The sequence below is a fragment of the Chiroxiphia lanceolata genome, chromosome Z (genome assembly GCF_009829145.1).
Source record: "Chiroxiphia lanceolata isolate bChiLan1 chromosome Z, bChiLan1.pri, whole genome shotgun sequence".
NCBI lineage: Eukaryota > Metazoa > Chordata > Aves > Passeriformes > Pipridae > Chiroxiphia > Chiroxiphia lanceolata.
The window spans coordinates 39,709,291-39,729,238 of NC_045671.1; the positions used below are offsets into that span (position 1 = coordinate 39,709,291).

Sequence of the window (19,948 nt, forward strand, 5' to 3'; positions counted from 1 at the left end):
GGGTAAAGCCCAGATTGTTCTTATTCAAACAGTATCAAGACATGCCATTTTGGGGTTGTTTGGTGTCATTTAAAAAATAAAAAAATTGAATCCATTAAATACCCACTGGACACGCTGGAAAATATACCAGTGCATAATGCATTAGCTGAGGCCCCTATTAGGGCTGTTATTATTAGAAAAAACAATTGCTTACCTCTGGCACAATATTGAAGGAATAGATGGGCTTTACTCTATTGTGGCTTCATGGATTGAGACATTGAGACATTCTCAGATTAAAAAAAAATAAAGGGAAAAAGACTCAAAAGATTTTAATGAGAATTTCCAATTCTAGATTGAGGCTTAGCAAAGAAGAAGAAGAAATTCCTTCCAAACCCTTGGTTTGTTATAAATTTGTTGGTTTTTTTTTAATTATATATTTAGACCTGTGTCTTGGTGATTATTAGGCAAAATACAACAAACCCTTTTTCTTCTTAAAGAACTTTCCAGGACATCCCTGTTTGAAAGGGACCATCCCTATTCCTAGCATGGGAAGAGGAGTAATTATTTTTCAGTAATTGTTATTATTTTCAGCAGTAATTACTTTTCATCAGTTCACCTTGCCTTTCTCTTAAAACTAACACGGTTTGTGTGTGTTTGGGGAGGTTTGTTTTTGTTTTGAGGTGGTTTTTGTTAAGTTTGGGGTTTTTTTGTTCTTAATTTTAATTTGCAACCCAGGGAAATCTTGTCTTTTTTATATAGCAAATTACCAGGAATTGCAGTTTTACTGCTCTATAGAATATTTGTTCATCTTTTGTAATTGAAAAAGGGAGAAAATGCCTAAAAATGTGTAAGAATCAACTTAAAACCTACAAGAAGAACAACTTTTTTGTTGAACAGAAAGCTGTTGGTATCATTCTTGATTAAATGAGTGAATGGTTAAAGAAGATGGCAGATACTACTTCATTTGCTAAGTATTTAGGTGAAGATCTACACATTTCTGGCTTTGAGGTAGTTCCATCAATTCTTACATCCAGCTACTTCCAGGCATGGCAATAGTGACTCTGTTTTGAATAGTGAGATGTCATTGAATTGAAGCTGCTACAATTAATTAAAACTGTAATTATTGAATGACTGTTTCTACCAGAGGCAGTTTTAGTAATGTTGTGAAGTGAAAATCATAATAGTTTTGAGAATTGTTTTAACTAAGTTGCTGGAAAATGAAGGTTGTTCTTCTCAACCATACATTAATGATAACACGGATTTCTCTTATTCTGAGTTACAAATTTTCCAAAGCTCTTTTCCTCTTGTTTTTAAGCATGGCCAATACATGGAAGCCTTCTGGAATATTAGTATTTCCTAGTGAAGTGATGCGGTGCAGATAACTTTCTGGGTTAACTGTCCAGCACAGATCATTAAAAGAATGCAGAAATAGTGTGATTAAAGAAGCCCAAAAGTTGGCCCCGTGTTTTGAATAATTAATTCTTTGCTTGACACTGGAAATCTTTCTTGTTTCACATTACAAAGAGTGATTTTTGTTGGGTTTCAAATTCCGAGTCTGGAAGGTTATAATAAATTTTCCCATACATGAAACACTGTTCTACATCCAATTTCCAGTGATGCATATACAGTGTAACATCAGCCATAACAATAAAAATAATAATTTAAAAAAATGCCTTCCTTACTTATGTTTTATTTTATTTTAGAAGATGGTAGAGAACACAAAGAAGAAATTGGTACTTGCATTTCTATTTTAAAAATGCTTCAAAGAAGCCTAAACCAAAGGATTTGGAACACATATCTCTTTATTTTCTTTGTAAATCATATTCATAGTGTAGTCTTCCCCCTCTCGCCTCCCATCCCTCTTAGTCTTGTAATTATATTGTTTACTATGGTAAGGTAAATATTTTCATACTTTGATCTATTCCTTTGCTTTTAGTATGTTCTGGGACAGAAGTAGAAGAATGGTCAGTCAATAAGGAGAAATCATCACACTGAAAAGAACAACATGATTTAATTGTTGTTAATTTATGGGCATTAAAATTTTGATACATTGAGAAATAGAAGATAATGACAGAGAACATGATACTAACGATATTCTCTCATTAACATAAAATAGCACAGACTTTTATCCAGTTCTTAAGCGGCTTTTTGAAGTTCTTATTCAAGCACCTAGCTAGCTTAGTCCAAAATAAGAAAAACATCCTGACATTTGACATTACAAAAGGAAATGGAGTCAGTAGCTGTAAAAAATAAATATAACTCGTGTCTTTTTTTTGTCTATGTGTGCCCGCTTCTCAGGTAATCATATACATTTTTATTGTTTTTATACCTGCTTACATTACTAATTATTTTTTCATGCTTATTTTTTTCCTCGTACAAACATATTTTCATCAAATGATCCAATTAGCTGTATGTGTTATAATGATATGCAATGCTGTATATCAACACATAGACCTAAACCTAGCCTAGTCTGATCCCAGATTAGAACTACTGAGCTCCTCCTAAGCAACATGGTGTGAGTTCACAAGCTGTGACTCCGTACACAGACACATGATTCCTACAAGCAACATCATCTGATGCGGACTCTACAGGCTTTAAATAAAATAAAATTGGCCATTTCTGTGATCACACACACACACCAACTCAGCACCTCTCTGCAGACCTAAACCCTTGTGCTGCCAAGCTGGGGAGGGATCACCGGGGTGGTGCAGAGCCTGCTCAGCCACCGGCCTGGAGTTTTTTTGGGGGGTGCACAAAGCAAGGGTAAGTTTTGAGGGGGATGCTATGTGTGGGGCCGTCACAGCGGCAGCCCCGGGAAGGTGTGGACACAGAAAGCATTAAGCTAGAGCAAGCCTGAGATTGCTGTGATTTTAGGACCTGACCAGCCATCTCCAGAGCGTTGCAGAGTTTGTTGAAAGGCTGAAATTGCCTTTCCCGCAGTGCCTTTGGTCTAGCAGTGAGGGCACTTCAGCCAGCCCCACTAAGGGGGTTGGGTGTGTATATTTAATTTTAGTTTAGTTTTTTTTGTTGTTGTTGTTTTTTTTTTTTTTTTTTTAATGCAGGCAAAATATAATCCCCAGTCCTGCTAAAAAAAAAAAAAAAAGAAGATGTGTCTGGGTGAAAAACCCTGCAAGAGTTTTCCCTGGAGAGGTAAAAAAATAAGAAAAAAAAAAAATTCATGAGGGTCTCTTCACCTCTGTGCAATAAGTAAACCATGTAGCCTCCTCCAGACCCAGCAGGACTTTGGGGAGGATAGAGCCAGCTGCAGAAGGCTCCCCTCTTTACAGCAACTCTGGATCTAGCTGGGGTAACTACTGGGACATTCCTTACAGCTTTTCCCATCTCACAACCTCCCTCTTCAAGCTTCAGAAAAGAACTATGAAATAATCTGTGTCTTTTTTCCAATTCTCTGAAGGTTGGATGTGGGAATAACATATATTCCTCATGGTCACAGTCCACTCCTGCAAATCTCATTCAATATCCTTGTTGGATATTCGACATTTCTCTTTCCACTTCCATGTGTTTCTCTAGAGGCTTCAGAAAAGGTTCTGAACGGCCTGAGAAAATGTGTGAAGTGGACACCAATTTAAAAAATGGCTGTTCAAAAAAAGATTACATGGTTTGGGGGGTTTAACCTATCTTAAGTCTCTATTTATAGCTAAAGGACAGTGTTTCAAGGCAATCCAATTCCTAGTGGATTACAAAAATTGGGAGTTTGGCACTGAGATTGCTCCACCTGTGCAATGTGAGAAAATATCCACAGAGGATGCAAATGTCCTCAGAAGGATTGAAATTTGCCTCTGAGCTTGATGGGAATGAACTCCAACAAAGTGTCTCTTGCTCTATGGCCCCTTTCCATATATTGCTCCTGGTTTGTTCACAGAGTGTTAAAACAGGACCACAACTACTCTGGGAAAGAGATTTATTTGCTCACATCCATGGGAAAATAACTACACCAAACCATTCATGACAGCATACAGATTGTGTCCTACTTGGATAAATACCATTATATTCTCATTTAATTATGGAAACAATGGGCAGCTATAAAACTTTGTGTGAATACAAACATTGGTCCTCTGAAATCTTTACAGTCAGCAAGCATAGAGTACGAAAAAGAGTTCTCCATTTTTAAGTGGTAGAACCAATACTGGATAGAGAACATCAAAAACTGCTTAAGAGATTTACCCAAGACCAAGATACTTTCAGTCAGTGGCATCTTTGTTGTTGTTTTTTTTTTTTTTTTTTTGGATATCCAGCTTGAGACACCATAAGTGGAGTAAATTTTCAGAAAGCTTTGAGCACCTGCTCTCTGAAAAACTGGTTGCATTAAGGTATCTGAAGTTGAGCACCAAGAATTGCTGCATTGAAAAATAGGTTTGCATTAGAAATCCAAATTCCCTCAAACTGGTATTTAGGGAGGACCTAGTACTTTAGGCAGCTCTGAAAATCCTAGGCACCATGCACAGTGAGTGTTTATCTCTGACACCGGCAGATATAGGTAAACATCTTCCACTACTGCAGATTTAGTGAAAAGAAGCATTTCAATAGTTTTATTTTTCGTTAACTCTAAGGAGGACTATCTAAATAATTCAGGACTAGTAATACTATTTTTATTTTTCATTGGTAGTTTAAAAAACAAATGTACTCTTTAGATAGAAATTATATGTGAGAAAATGAAGTATTTCTCTTCTAAAACTTGATGTCTGGTTTCAGGTTTTATTTAATAGTCTTGGTTTCAGACTTAAATATTTGTTTTCTAATTTTTATTTCTCATGACGTGTAAATAACTAAGAAATATTAAATATTGTAATGTGCTTCCATTAAGACAATAACATTTCAAAGGCTAATGTAAAACCAAGCTGCTAAAGTTTACAATTTCTCTGTCCAGCAGTTCATTTATACAACTGCCCTGAGTAAATGCTATTATGCTACTTAGCAAATGGCCTTTAAGAGTTTAAAAATAGCTCAGTAAAGCTACTCAAAGGTAATACAACACTTCTCAGGCATCTTTAATTGAAGTTAAGAAGAAAACAGGGTTTTCTCATTAGTTGTTATTCACTCATTTATTTATACACAACAAAACCACAATTGAAACGTTCAGGAGAACTAATTGTGCTTCTTCCTATATATGGGACCACGAGCTTATTTTTCAGAAAGGTAAGATCTTAAATTGTAAAACTAGTCCTATTTTGGTGGACTGTTTCAGCTGCTTTTGTTATACTCTTTGTTGTTCCCATGTGAACCAGTGAAAACAGTTATTTGCTAACATATATTTTTGTGAGGTTTCTTTGCAAAACCTCACTGATCCCCTTTAACAGAAAGATTATCTTACATTAAAATTCCTGATATAATCAATTTGCAGTGTTTCTGAAACTGGTACAAATATGTAAAATCTGTGCTTTTAAAAGCTTCTGCTTTGAGTAGCCTTACACTCCATAATTGTGCCCTAGCAATTGTTCAAGCTCTATTGCATGGCCCATTCACAAAAAAAAAAAAGAATTTTTGTCGGGACGACGTAGCTGTAAAGAATTTGAATTTAAAAGTTCCTTACCTAGAGCTTCTGTTAAATTATATTAATTTAAAATATCTATGGAATGATAATTTTCCAAAACCACTAAAATTAAAAAAAATCAACAAACAAACAAATAAACCAAAAAAAAACCCAACAAAAAACCCCACAAAAAAACCCCCAAAAAACAAACTAAATAACCAAATGGATTATTGGGTTGGGTTTATGAAAACGACTCTTTACAGTAAGTAAAAGAAGTTTATCACAGTTTTGGCAAACTTGCATGAGTTCATACTGAAAAAGAAAAATCTTTCAAACATGTTCCTGATGACTTTTTAAAGACTTTTGCATGCTCTAGGCGTTTTTATATCTCTCAGTTGTAGGCCCTGAAGCAGTAGACCCCGTACAGCTTGTGCTTCTTGTCAGGGAAGCCGACGAAGCGCACGGCAGCCTCGCTGGGGCTGCAGCGCTTGCGGGGCCGGGAGATGGGGTAGCGCACACTGCCGTCTGCCAGCCAACCCGCGTCACACCGGTCGTACCCCAGCAGCTTCCAGGCAGCAAAGATCTGCCCCACCTTGGCGATCTGGGCCCCGTCCTTCAGGCACGCCTGCACCGCCTCATCGTACGTCAGCTTGATCGGGTGGATCAGGTAGTAAAAACGGCCTGGCAGGGGGGGATAAGGGAAAGAGATAATGCCACGATACAGCACAGGGCTTCTACAATTTTATAACACTAATTAATTATCATATCTAATGGATACATCTAGTCCAAGAATCGTCTGCCCCTAGAACCTCCCTCAGGTCTGCCCCTCCCTGGAATCAAGCTGGAGGTCTCAAGACCCCTTCCTTCTCCACCATCATCCTCTTCAGTGTTCTTTGGATCTTCTCCAAGCTTTCCAGGCCTTCTAGGTTGGTTTAACTACAATGATATCTCATTATGTCCTTCTAGGTACATGTCCGTTCCCAGACAAGTTGTACTCATTAAAATCTTTTTCCTTGAAAAGAATGTTAAACAAAAACTTGAAGAATTTTGAGAATTTGGCACAAAGCTTGAGAAAAGGGGTTTAGAAGCTGTTAACCGCTATTTTAAAGTGCTAGAAACTATAATACAACTATACTAAAAACCTATATGCTACAAATCTTAATAATCTTAAGGCGTTATTGGAGCTGTTGGCGGTGTGAAGGTTGGGCTTGGTGATCTCAATGAGTCTTAATGAGTTAATGAGTCAACGACTCAATGATTCTGATATCTGGGTTTAGAGATGTAACAAGAACTAATGTTTTTTGCAACAGAATGTGCCATGGAAAATTATGCATAGCTGAGACAACTGATTTAAAGAAACCAGCCAAGCAAAGTAAAGAAACAATGAAGAAGGGAACCAAAGCAGCCAAGCAACACCGAGTTGCTCTATAACCAAGGGTATTGTCTTAAAGAAGATAAATATGTCTTAGAACTTAAGAGTTAATTTACTCTTAGAACTTAAGAATTGGTCTAAGAACTTAATGTTGGCCCCCAAACTTAGAATTTTGGGGGCTCCAGAAAGAAACGGCCACCAGAAACCCTCAATGAAGCCCCTCAGAGACCCTGTAAGTGTATATATGCTAATAAGTGTTGGGAAATGTCATGAATATGTAACAGGAATGTGGGGAACAAAAATGAATAATCATGTAATGCTGACATATCAGCTGTAGCTGAGATACATGAATTTGCCAAAATGATTGCCAGTGCACCCAGTACACCAAAATAAAGAAAGCCTGACTTCTAAACTCACAAACTGGGTCTTAGAGGTCTCTTTAAGAGCTGATTTTAGGCAACAATTCTATGAGTACAGTGATGTTGATAATGCAATGGTGAGTTTTGAGGAGAAGTGAAGATGTTTCACTGAAGAATCATGTCAAACAGTGCTTGATTTTGGACTGTGCTGTTTGGATTCTGCACTGTTAAAAATGTTGTGATTTTTTTTTATGGTGAGTTGATAAGTACCAGGAGTAAAAAAAAGAAAAAGCAAAAAAAACCCAATCTAGGTACAGAAAACAGATCATTTGAAAAAAAAAAAATGTAGACTATGTTTATTTCTGCTGATATCAAAGTATGGGATCCCCACCTTACTTGTGCCCCGTGGTAACTGAACTGTCCATCCCTGGAAGTGTTCAAGGCCGGGTTGGATGGGGCTCTGAGTGACCTGGTCTAGTAGGAATTGGCCCTGCCCATGGCGGAGGATGAGCTTTAAGGTCCCTTCTGACCCAAACCATTCTCTGATTCTCTAACTTTCATCCTCAGAGGTAGAAAAACAGGAAGAAAAATATCAGGGAAGAAGGATGGCAAGATTTGGCAGAGGGACCCTGCTCTTCATTTAACTTTATGGTACCAGATGCATTTACTAATGATGACAATGACAGTGCAGTGAAGCATCTGAAGAACCCTGTAGCTTTCAGGGAGAGCTGATCTCCTACAGCTGTATTTTACTGTCAGAGAGGCAAATCAGAAATACCCAAAGCAGTGCAGGTCTATGTTATGATCCCAGTAATAGTTTAAAATAGTGAAAAAACTTGTGAGTTTTCCTCTTGGCAGTAAGATTCAGCCTTTGGTAGCTTTCGAGGGTGGGTGGCTGGAGGCAACACATGTTGTTTGCTCTCTGACAGGGTGGTGACCTTGTTTCTGACTAAAAACAAGCACTATTTTTTTTCTCTAAAAAGGCCAAGGTATTGAACAGCTTCTCAGAAGGAGAGTTTGAACCTGTACTAGAGCAAAATCGTGGCTGTTGAAAGATTTTATGAGCAGTTCTGCAGTTCTGTTTCTCTTTAAGCACCAAAGGGTACATGCTCACTCTAACACAGCACTGAACTGATAGTGCTGATAAGGAAAACATGCCTCTGTCTCAAGGTAATGAAAATATATACCAGCAAATAAAGCTCAAGAAGGAAGTCTCCCCTACTAATCCATAAGCAGCAATAATATTGATTTCATTTATCAAGGCAATAAACATTCATTGTAAGCAATTCATTGATTATACTTGGGGTTATTTATCATCACTGATTTGACACAAAGTGGATTGCAGAGGAATAGTGGGTTTTTTTGAAGGTATAATAATTTCCACATAAATTCACTACTTTTCAATCTGTTCCTGAAGAGGCAAGTTAGATGAAAAAAAGAAGGATTTTATTAATGTGGGGATCTTCTAATTACAGAGGACACTCTCTACTTCTTAATTAAGAATGTACTCCAGAACAAGATCCCTTTTCTGTATGGTAAAAACTCTGCTCAGTTTGAAATTACTTCTTAGTGACAAAAAAAGTGATGAGCAAGCTAAGAGTTGTGTAAGCTTCAGATTCCTGTAAAAAACACATAGGTTGTCTTTTTTTCCTAAGTGAAAAAAAGTCTGGTCAGATGACAATACAAAGACAACGGAATTAACTTTGTCCAAGGGTTGGAAATTGTATACCAAGACAAGAACACTTTAACAAAAGGTATTTACATTGCAGCTGTGGCAGAGGAGAAACTTTAAAAAAATTTCATTGCTGTCAGAGACAATATCTACAGTATTTCTACAGAAAACTATTGAGAACAGATAATCTATCCCTTTGTAAAACACTTTTTCAACTCCATCTCAGCAAGTCGAGAACATTTATGACGTAAAAAGAATATTAAGTGGAAAAGTGTTACTGATATGCTATTAAGAGGTTTCCCCAAAACAAACAGAATTTCAGACTTTGGGGAAGAGGGATCTGGACTGATAGTATGTAAACTTCACCTAGCTTACTTAGTTCCTCTTCAAACCATATGTCCATGGAATGTAATTTCCTAGGGATTTGCAGCGAGGTCAGGCTTTTGATATATGACACCAATAACAAAACTCTAATACTCTGCCCCTTTATTAAATAAGAGAAATTTAATAGCAAACCCTACAAGAGTACCATGTGTATCCAGATTACTCCTTTAATAAACTCCATACAGATTTGCAGTTTTCCTCCTGACAACCAGTGAGAAGAGCTCCTAACTGTTCAATCTTAGTATCTATTAATTGCTGTGGAAGGAGAGGGAGGAACTAGCTGCGTCTCTCTTTCTCATTAATACCTCATAGTTGGGTCACTCCAACAGAGGATGGGATTGCTTGTTTTTTCTTCTCACAACCAACTCATGGGGCAGAGGCATCCCTCAACCCCACTAGAATAGCTATTTTAAGCTTTTTGCATGTAGCAGAACAGCTTAAAGAGGAAAACACCAGCAAGTGACCTAAATACCCCACATCCTTGTTACTGTGGGATTTTGAGGGATGATCCATCCTTGGAAATTTCTCCAAGCTCAGCTCTAAATTGAGAGATTTATTAGTCAGTTTTTCTTATGAAAATAAGAATCAAGGTTAAGACCTGATAAGTATTTTGATATCCAGTGTTCATCTCAGACAGCTGGTTTTGAATTAAATATGTGGGAATATTATTTTATTAAGTGCTCCAATACCAACTCAGAAGCATCCACTTCTAATAAAGGGTATGTAATTTTATTTTGGGTTTGTTTCTCTTTTGTGGAACAATGGTTACATGTTCCCAGTGATAAAACACTCTGCAATGGTCAAATGAGAATTAGGCAGGTAGGACTTCCCACACCTTTCTCCCATTTAAATGGTAGAGGTGTTTAGCATGAATTACTGTAATAAACAGGTGCTTTTAACATAATCCTTAAAATTTATTCCTTGTATTCTTTGTCAACATGAGATTTTTACTTGGATCTCCTAGAGCTGATGGACGATCAATTATGAACCATGTTTCTGCGTGCAAAGTATATAACAAAATGTATGTTAATGAGCAGAAAGTGTGAAGCAATCTCTACTTGTACCTTATGTTTTCTTTCTTTGAAAGTGCTTAATTAGAGAGGAGTTAATAAATATGTTTTCATTTAGCTCATTAAGCACTTTTCAGTGCAAAATAGTCTCATGGTTTTTCCTTCAAAAAACCCAGCTGTTCTCCTTCAGATGCCCTTTGAAACTAAACAAAGAATAACCACTCAGCTCTTCCATTATATATTGCTTTTCCTATGCCTTTTAGGCTCTCTGGAGAAGACTGTAACAAAAGGATTCATCTGCATTTATTCCCCCAAACTGTATGGAAGGGGAGCACCCCCATTCTTTGGGATAAGGCAAGAAAATAAATTAGGGTTGTCTGCAGCCCTGGCAAAACTTTGGACCATGGCAGGTTGTCAGGAACCTTCAGCTTTCCTAAAGGCAACATGAACTAAAGTGGCTCTCACTGTGAAGGACAAGAGAAGGAGAAACTGGTTGTAAGGGAGCAGAGCTGAGTCCTCAGACACCAAGAAATTCCAATTTGGAATTTGAGAGTTCCAATTTTGGAATTTTCACAGTTAAGTTAGATACTTCCCAGCTATGTATATTCATTTTCAACAGCCTTTGTTAAGAAAAGGCATGTAAAAACATGGGGAAACATTGCCATCCAATGCAGGCAGAAAAAAAATCATGTTATTTCACAATATTTTGATGGATTTCATAAATAACATTAGGCTAAATTAGGCTAAACATTCTTTGCATTGTTTGGTGAAACACATCTCTAAATATTCTTATAAACTCGTAAACTGCTGGTACTACTAGACAGAAAGGGTGTGAAACATTTTCCTGGTTTTGGGCAGAGAACATGAACGAATCTTCTATGAAACAACAGAAAAATTTGAGTATAAATCAATTATACAGGAAGAAAAAAAATGTACAAGTATTACATTTGCCTTAGTTTAAGAAAAGACACTGTAGAGGGTAATATTATAGAATAAAAATATTATTTTATATTATATTGTAAACAAGTTTTGCTCAAACAATTTCCCTGTGCAGGTAACAGAAATGAAAGTAGAATTTTTCATTAATGGTGAAACTTTTTAACCAGTCTGTTTTTGTACATCCATCTCATCACAGAGGGGATCCAACAGCTCCAGCGTGAAAATGCTGAGCCTGAATTTGAATTCATTGCATTGATAACTACAGTTTCATTTTATTATCTTAATGGCTAAATATAGATTTTCTTTTTTACCTTTCTTCTTCAGGTAAAATACAAGCTTAGCATGCATTTCAGACAAAGATTTTTTTAGTTTTACTGTTGAATTATTTAGAATGGAACCCTTCTTTTTTATTTATTTTTTTTTTAATGATCCCTGAGATCATAAGGTTTTTGGGGGATTTCTTTCCCTAAAAAGAATCCAGTTAACAGAAATCTAAACCTCACTTGACTGCTTTTTTTTTTTTATAGAAGCTCTCACAATTAACACTTTTTTTGAGCTCACCTTACACTTCCCAGGGATCTTGGGATTTTCCCAACTCCCTTACATAAAGCTGAAGTCTCCTCTGTTTCATACATTCAGGAGAGTCCAGTAGTCACTGCCACTGCTGAGAATGCAAGGTCTTTTGATTAATTCTCATTTTCCTTGGCTGTTCCTGAGCTGTGAGAATCAATATTGGGTATTGCAGAAATAGCCTTTTTTGCCTGCAGCCACTCTTTTTGAAAACTGGCAATTCCAACCCAGTGGCAAAATGGGTTATTATATAGCTTTTCTCTTTACACTGAGAAAGGCAACATATGCCATTAAACACATGTTTAAGCTATTCAAAGTGCTGAGCTGAAAATAGGGAGCTGGGGTTTTTCGGAGCGTGGCTGGATTAACTTTAGGTGCTGAGGTGAGCTTGGGACATGAATAGTGGAGAGCATAGCAGGGATGTGTGAGGACAGTGTGATATGGTGAGTTAAGGAAATGGATGCTGAGAGAAGCAGAAGTCTGGATTTTCTGCTGGTTTCTTGAGAGACTGCCATGGCATTGAGTTGTGGGGAACACGCACACACATGCACATATATATATATATATATGCATATAAAGAGATAGAAGGAGTGAAAGAGGGAGAGAGAGAGAGAGGGAAAGAGCTATCTCACCCTATTGCTGTGTAGTGTTCTGTCTTGCACGTCAGTCTAACAAACTTACCAAGGTTGAAATTCATTTCAGTGTCTTGTCTTTGATTGTCCTCCTATCTTATACCTTATCCTCACCTCATTCCTCTTTCTGCCTCTTTCTCTCTCCTTGTTGTGTCATTGCACAGACAATATTTATGTCAGTACTTCTTTTTCTTTTTTTTCCCCCAGAAATTATACTTGTTTTTCCTTAAGAGGCACTGTCCAGCTTCGTGTGTAAAAGGGTGGTGAGCAGTAGTCACAAGCTTTATAAACAGTGCAGCCAGCGTATTTTAATTAATTTTCCCTGATTATTTTATTCCTTAGTTATATCTACACCACAGGGTTAAATCTGAATATAATAGATGAGTTCATGTAGGATTTCACCTTGGATAAATGAAGGAAGAAAAAACAGAGCGAGTATCTCATGGAATGATGCAGCATGATAAAAATCAGCTAAACTTTTGTTTCAGATCACTTCCAGCCTAATTTAATATTGTTGGCTTCAGGATTTTCTTTTTTTTTGAGAGAGAGCGTGGAGCAGACTTAGCACTAGAGCATATCTTCTGAAAGCAAGGCTTATGTTTATTTTTTGCTATGCTCTAGGACAAAACTACTTCACTGTGGATAAGCAATCTGTGCATAAACAAAAAAAAAAAGCCATGTCCCATGGTCTGGGTGGGCTGCAAGCCAAACATATGCAAATTTGTGTAGGAATTATCCAGAAGTAGGATGCTGTAGAGGACTGTAGACTCCTTATGCATGTGCGCTTGCAGCCTTGCTCTCAGTTACAGCAACGCTCTCTAAATCCTTTCCATCCACTAGATAAAACCTGAAATGATAGCAAGCTGAGAGCGAACCATTTAATTTTGTTTCATACATAAAGTAACATCTACTAACAGCAAAAGAAGCTTGCAGTTGTTAAAATAAGGTTTACAGCAGTCCAACCTCAGAGCAAAAGTGAATGGGGTTTTGGCAACGTGCTAAGATTAAGAACCTAAATTATTAAGGAATAAAGCTAGAAATAGGTTTTCTGATAAGAAGTATTAGTCATATTAGACCTAGTACATGAGCAGGAGCTGCCTGACACTGTAGTACAGATGAAGTGATGGTTAGAATTTTTTGAGGATATATTTAAGCAATATGAGTTGAATTGTAATTGAACTTAACAGGAAAGTTGAATTAATGAACTGCAGGTTTCTTCATCACTTTAACTGAATTAAACTGGGCATTTATCAACATTGAAAGGGTACATATAAATTTTAATGAGGTGAAAGTGGAAATATTAGGCACTCCTGCCAGTACAAGTCTTGAGTTATAAAAACGACTTACGTGAGCACTGGGCAAAGAGGACGTTACTCTGCACATGTGTCCCCATAAATTCAACAGCAATATCTTCCAAGCCCAATATAAACTCCGACAAATCAAATACCACTCTCTGCCAGCAGACTTTCTTGCCTAAGCACAGAAAGAGTCATTTGTGAAGTGGGGGTGAAGAAAGCTCTTACCGTTGAAGTTGGAAGTGAAGCAGAAAACGTCATATCGGCTTTTTTCCTTGTCCCAGAACCCGTAATTCCTGACCCCAGGCACTGTGTTCTTCCCTCCACAGGGCTCCCGGGGCTTGGTGATGGGGTACTGCACAGATCCATCGCTAAGCCAGCCAGCGTTGCACCAGTCCAGCCCCGATCTCCAAGCGTCGTAGAGCTGGTCAAAGGAGGCGATGACAGAGTCCTGCTCCATACACGCCCGCTGAGCCTCATAGAAATTCAGGTTGTACCGCCCCAGCCGTGGGGAGTAAGGGAACACCACACCTGTAGTGGGGGGAAGGAGGGAGCATCACTAGGTACTGAAAGAGGAAACAGGTTTTACAGTCACCAGAAGGAGAAATTAAAGGTTAAACTCCAGGATGTGTGTCAGGACTGTAGTGATTGCTAGGGGAAAACACTCTGTCAGCAGCACATTAGCATTGGGTTTGGAAAGGGAATAGGGATGCTGCCTCACCTAGTTGGCTCATCTCCCCACAACCCCATTCCTTTCCCAGTGGGAACTGTGCCAGGCCTGGACACTGCTCCCTTCCCCAGCTTTGCTGTCACACAGTAATCTCACCCTCGTGCTCTCACAGTGCTTAAAGAGGAGCGGAGCAGGATGGAATTTTGCAACTACATTTCTTTTTTTGTCAGAAAATTCCAGTTTATCCCTTGCAAGATAAAAGTCTCATTTTAAAAAAATCAATTAAACCCTAGCCTTGTTCTACTTTTTTATCATTATACTTTTAATTTTAATTTTTTAATGGGATTTGGGGATTTCCTAGTAGTCATTTAAAAATAAAAAATAAATTGTTGAACTATTTCTATGAATTATTTCTTTTTACTCATAGACATTAAAATGAAATTTTTTGATCAACATAAAAGAGTGCTGTGTTCTGTTCTTGGCATGTGCCCTTGTGAATATTTCCTGAGAATTTCAAGACAGTTGTCTTTTGTTTGCTTGTGGACCTGAAAAATGCTTCCTTCCATCCTGGAAGACCAGCCACAGGCCATCCCAGAGCCCTTTCTGATGCTCATTATTGCTGAGCCATTTCAAACAGACATGGCGGAGAGACCTTCTCACAACAGAGGACATCCAAGAGGACATGGGAAATACTTTAGAATTGCTTTGGAAGTAACATCTAATCACAGACATTGCTCTTATCTGACAGATTTTCTACAGTATATTTTCTGCTTGTTTTATAAAAAAGATCTGAAGTTAAACATTACTTCTTGGAAAGATGTTCCAGGAAACACTGAGGAACCACCTCCCCAGGTGGCTTTGATAAAAGAGAAGAGAAAGACTTGAAACAAAGTTTTGGATCAGACCACCCTAATCTTTGACAGGGTTTAGAAACTTAACCTAGATCTAAATTTTACAGTTGGCTTTAGCCCAGTCTCATAATACACTGAAATAAAACGGTATCAGAGAAGATCCAGCTCAGAATTGCTTATCCTCAAACCTCTATGTAGAACTAAGTGCTGTAGGATGTAGAGGAACTGAAGACAAGGTAACACATGAGCCAAAAACTTTATACTGGTATAAACATTCATCTTTATTTTTGCTTTCTCCCTGCTGATGAATCCTCATGCCTATGACATCTTCCTTGTCCTTGGGGCAGTGAGGAGTAGGACAGAGAAATTACAATGTGGTCATACAGGGTTTTCACCATGGGATGAAGCCATTCTTTCCAGACCTTCAAACCCATCTCCGTGTCTATTCCACCAATATCTTAAAGTCCCCTTTCTTTTTCTTCTCTCCCTCACCCCTCTATTGTCCAAGAAGTGCTATTTTTGATAAAAATCTATGTTATTGCTAAACCTTAGGGACTTGGTCCAAGAAAATGAAGCATACAAATGTAAACTTGGCAGGGTAATAATAAACAATATTTTGCGCTCCTTCAGCAATTAGCTAAACAGTCTGCTTCAGCCTTTTCCTTTTGTAAACCCTTTGTTAAAGGGCATTTCAGTTATGGGCTGTTCTGAGCTGTAAAGCATGAATGTAATGTAACACAACACGTGTGTCAACTGTAGCTTCATAAACAAGAAGCTGAAGATGTTCCATATTTTTCTGGACCTCTGTTTTTCTTTCATCTCTATAAAAAAATTTATTCACTCTTCCTCAGTGCTAGTAGATAGAAATATCACTGGCTACAATAAAAATTTAGCAAATGTCATAGGAGTCAAACCTTTAATACTTTATTAGAAATCCAATACTTATTACTTTTCCAGAACTACATTTCCCCAGACAACCAATTCCTTGTACAGTACATGTGTCTGATTTGCATATACATGTAAAAAAAACCCCTAAAATCAGCAGAGGTGGGTAATTTTTAATCAAGATATAAGTTTGCATACTTCTAATAACTGAGCAAGAATTAATTGAAAACTATTTTAACAGATTGGATTCCTTAAGGTTTCCCAAACAACTTTTTTAAAGGGGTTAAGCATGTATATAAATGTGTTACAAATCTGGGTTTGACAGTTTGGGATGTGATGTTTTCATAACATAAATATGCACTAAACTGTAATATTAGCTTTGGGTTATATTTGAGTAGACAGCATAGAAGCCCATTTTTTGTTAGAGTTCATCTGCAGTACAAGCCTGCAACTGATTAGCATTAATTTCACCCTACAGCTGGGGGTGGCCATGGGCAATTTTGCAGAGGAAAATTGACTGTGTGCGTGTTTTGTGCAGCTTTGCATGATCTTGTCTTTTTTATTAATTTTTTCTCCCTTTCATTCCCCTATGAAACCTAGCTGAAATTCATAGTTAGATCTTACTGTTTGTCTTCCCTTCCTTACACTTTATCAGTGCTGAACTTTTGTCAACTACAGGGCGCCTTGCTCAGTCTTGGATGTTGCAAACCCATCAAGGGATAATCCATCCCACCTGTTCCTGAATGGACAAAAGCTGTTCCACAACTTGTTTCTGTTCCCTAAAGTACAGACTGAATCTGAACTCCTGACTCTAGCCCTTTGTTCTGCCACTAGACAAAACACTCATGCCCAAATGCTAACAAACTGTTTGAAAAATGGAGGAAGACAAAAACCTCCAGCATCAGAAGGTTAAAATCTGGTTAGTTCGTGGGAAGAGGGAGCTGAGGAGCTTTAACCTGACCTTTGTGATTCCTCTCCCTGCCCCAAGGAAGCAGCTGAGTGACATGTGGAGTCTGAGTGGGCATGGTAATCTAAAGTATGGGCTTCTCTCCCAAACCTATGGTGCTCTAGAATGGGTCCTACCTCTAGGGAAAGACCTCCTTAACTCCAAAAAGAAACAGGAAGAACCTGAGACACATCAACTCAAATGAGAATAAATCTGTTAATGAAAGAGGAGGGATAGGTGAGGCTTGCTCGAGGCACCTGTGACAAAGGAACTGTAGTTCAGAAAATGGATATTGTAGTGGAATTTAGGATTTCAACCAAATCAGAACATAAAAATTGGATGTACAGCTTATCCTCCTCGTAGGAATGCCTGTATTTCCATGAATGCCTTACATTCAAGTGCACAAACCTACAACTTTGCTCCAGCTACTGTGGTTTTTGGGTAACATATCTGTGTGTCCTCTGTAAGTCATTTGTATTTCAGAGTCTTCTATGCAGGTAACCCCTAAAATTTGGTGCAATTACTCAGTTGCTTCAGACACACTGTCAGTGCAAGGACCTTAGAAAGCTCAACTCCTGTAACAATTTATAGGTGTCTGTTAAGCCAACACCACACATAATTAGCAGTTTTAAGAGTATTGACATGCAGGACAAAATAACACAAATTTCTGTTGACCCATATGGGGGGGGGAGGGGGAAAGGTATTTCCACAGCCAGGGTAAAGAAATGGGCTTCCTTGAGTTCTAGCCTGAACAGAAAAGTAAGTTTTCTTGTAGCCAGTGTAAACAAGGGGTAACAGTAGGGTTTGCTATATACTATACTGTAGGGTACAGTTTTATGCTGGCAGGATCATACACTCAATGGCAAAATTTTTCCATGCTGGGTTCCTAAAATTCTGTAAAAACTATTAAGTCCCTCATTTTCACGGAGAATCTGTCTCCATTTTCTTGCCTGTCAGGGCTGTCAGATGTCTGATTACTCAGCTACAGGGTGGGCTGCCAGCTGTCAGCAGGTATCAATCTCCCTAAAAACGAAACTGAGGGTTGAAATACTGTCCCTGAGGCCCACAGCATCCCATAACCATGCTGCCAGTGAGGTTGCTAATTTCTGACATATAAAAGCATTGGAACTAGACTCGTCTGGCCTAAGGCATATTATTCCCTTATTTTTCTACAGCCTTTATCAAAATTTGAAGACTGTTTTCTTCCCTTGCTCTTCTTGGGCTAATATTAGCCCTAATTTTTTCAGCATTTTTCCTTTTGGGTCATCATTTCCCGATAATTTTTTGAAATTTTATTTCTCCTGCATCTTTCAAGGACCATTTCCCACAGCATGTGCAAACACAGCTGTGTCTGCAAGGACTTGTTACCCTGTCACAGAAGAAATTACTGTCAGTCTGTCACGACTTACTCTTGTCAACCCCCAGCTGGTTTTTGCAAGAGTTTCTGTTCCATTCTAGGGATCAACAAAATGTGTCCCATAAAACCAGTTATCCCCCAGAGAATGTTTTTTGTGTATGAATGTAACAGCAACACACAGAAGAAACAAATACAACATACAGTATTAGGCTAAATCTGATTTTTCCTGCTCTTGAGAGCATGGAGTTGGTTTCATATTGGCTTCAGCTTTGAATTCCCCTTTGCTTTAGCGACCTGAAGACCAAATGACTACTTTAGAAAATGACTGTTTTGACAGTTTGTAAAAATTTGTTTATATGAAGCTTATGGATTTGTTTGAGCTATTGCAAACTACAAAGCCTGGTTTTGAAAGGAATGCCTGTTTTTTTTTCTCCCTTGGATATAAAGGCTAACATACCTCTAAGTAAGATCATAAATGCTGATGGTTTTTGGTTCATGGAGAGCTACACAAAGAGTTAACTTCTATCTAGAATATGCTTTCTACAGAGGTTTTGAAGGCTCTATCTAGATCTTCATATTTCTGTCAGTGTTGGATGTAAAAAATAATTATTTTATAGCCTGTATTGCAATCTTAGTGTATTCAGTCATCACCTTTCTCTGAAGACAGAAACTATTAAAAAATGTTTAATAGAATAAAAATTTGCCTTTGGCAGTTTAGCTTTGTATTGCTTTCTTTGTCACCTCTCCCATGGATCTCATGAAGGAATAATACACTCAACCTGTGCCTGAGGAATACACCTCAGAGCCAGTGCTGGAGCTTTCATGCGCCTGGGAAGCCAAACATACCACTCTGATGCAGTGAGATTCATTACAATGCCAAGCATTTGCAAGAAAGTAAACCAGAAAAGCATTAACATAAAGAAAATTTAGTGTAGGACAGTAAAACATCATCATAAATGAAATTTAATGTAAACTGAGAATTCTTTCTTTCCTTATGACTCTCAACAGGAATGCTTGCCCTTGGAGACCTTTTAATTTGTGAAGTATTTGACTTTCAGAATATTTAACAGAGAGTGTAAAACTCATGATTCATTTTTTTATGTGCAGGAGAGGAGTAAGACCATTTCAGAGAGAAAATGGCTTTGGTGAGGAGGTCAATACAGAGAATGTTCTGCTTTCTACAGTACTTGACACTTGCAGCTCTTGGGCCCAGCCCAACCTCCTGCACTTAGATCAGTCCTTGTACTTCAGGCTACAAACAAGATGATAATCGTGACATGACTGAATTGTTCTTAAAGATACCGGTTGTGTAAAACTGCAGTGAATTCTAGTTCTGAGCTTTTGCTGGTAGGCAGCACTGCCTCAGTAGGGGGGGGGAGGAGGAAATTCTGTATTCTGTATTAAATAACAGTGAAGAAAACATACAACAAAAATGTAACAAACACAGATTGGATCTAATTCCAACATTTTTTCAAAGCTAAATGTACCTAGCTATTACGAACAGTTAATTTAATGACAATCCCAGAAGGCCTTCAA

General features: G+C 38.0%; 1 protein-coding gene across 1 annotated transcript in view; it reads right to left on the minus strand.

Moving 5' to 3' along the window:
• Positions 1-5,599: 5,599 nt before the first annotated feature.
• The window catches only part of HAPLN1 (hyaluronan and proteoglycan link protein 1), a 53,971-nt gene continuing 39,622 nt past the window's right edge, over positions 5,600-19,948 (minus strand). Inside the window, exons 4-5 of the mRNA XM_032676750.1 lie at positions 13,932-14,234; positions 5,600-6,151 (exon numbers count right to left, since the gene is read on the minus strand). Of these exons, the coding sequence (XP_032532641.1) occupies positions 5,862-6,151; positions 13,932-14,234 (593 nt within the window). The 3' untranslated portion in view covers positions 5,600-5,861. The remainder of the gene's footprint in view (positions 6,152-13,931; positions 14,235-19,948) is intronic.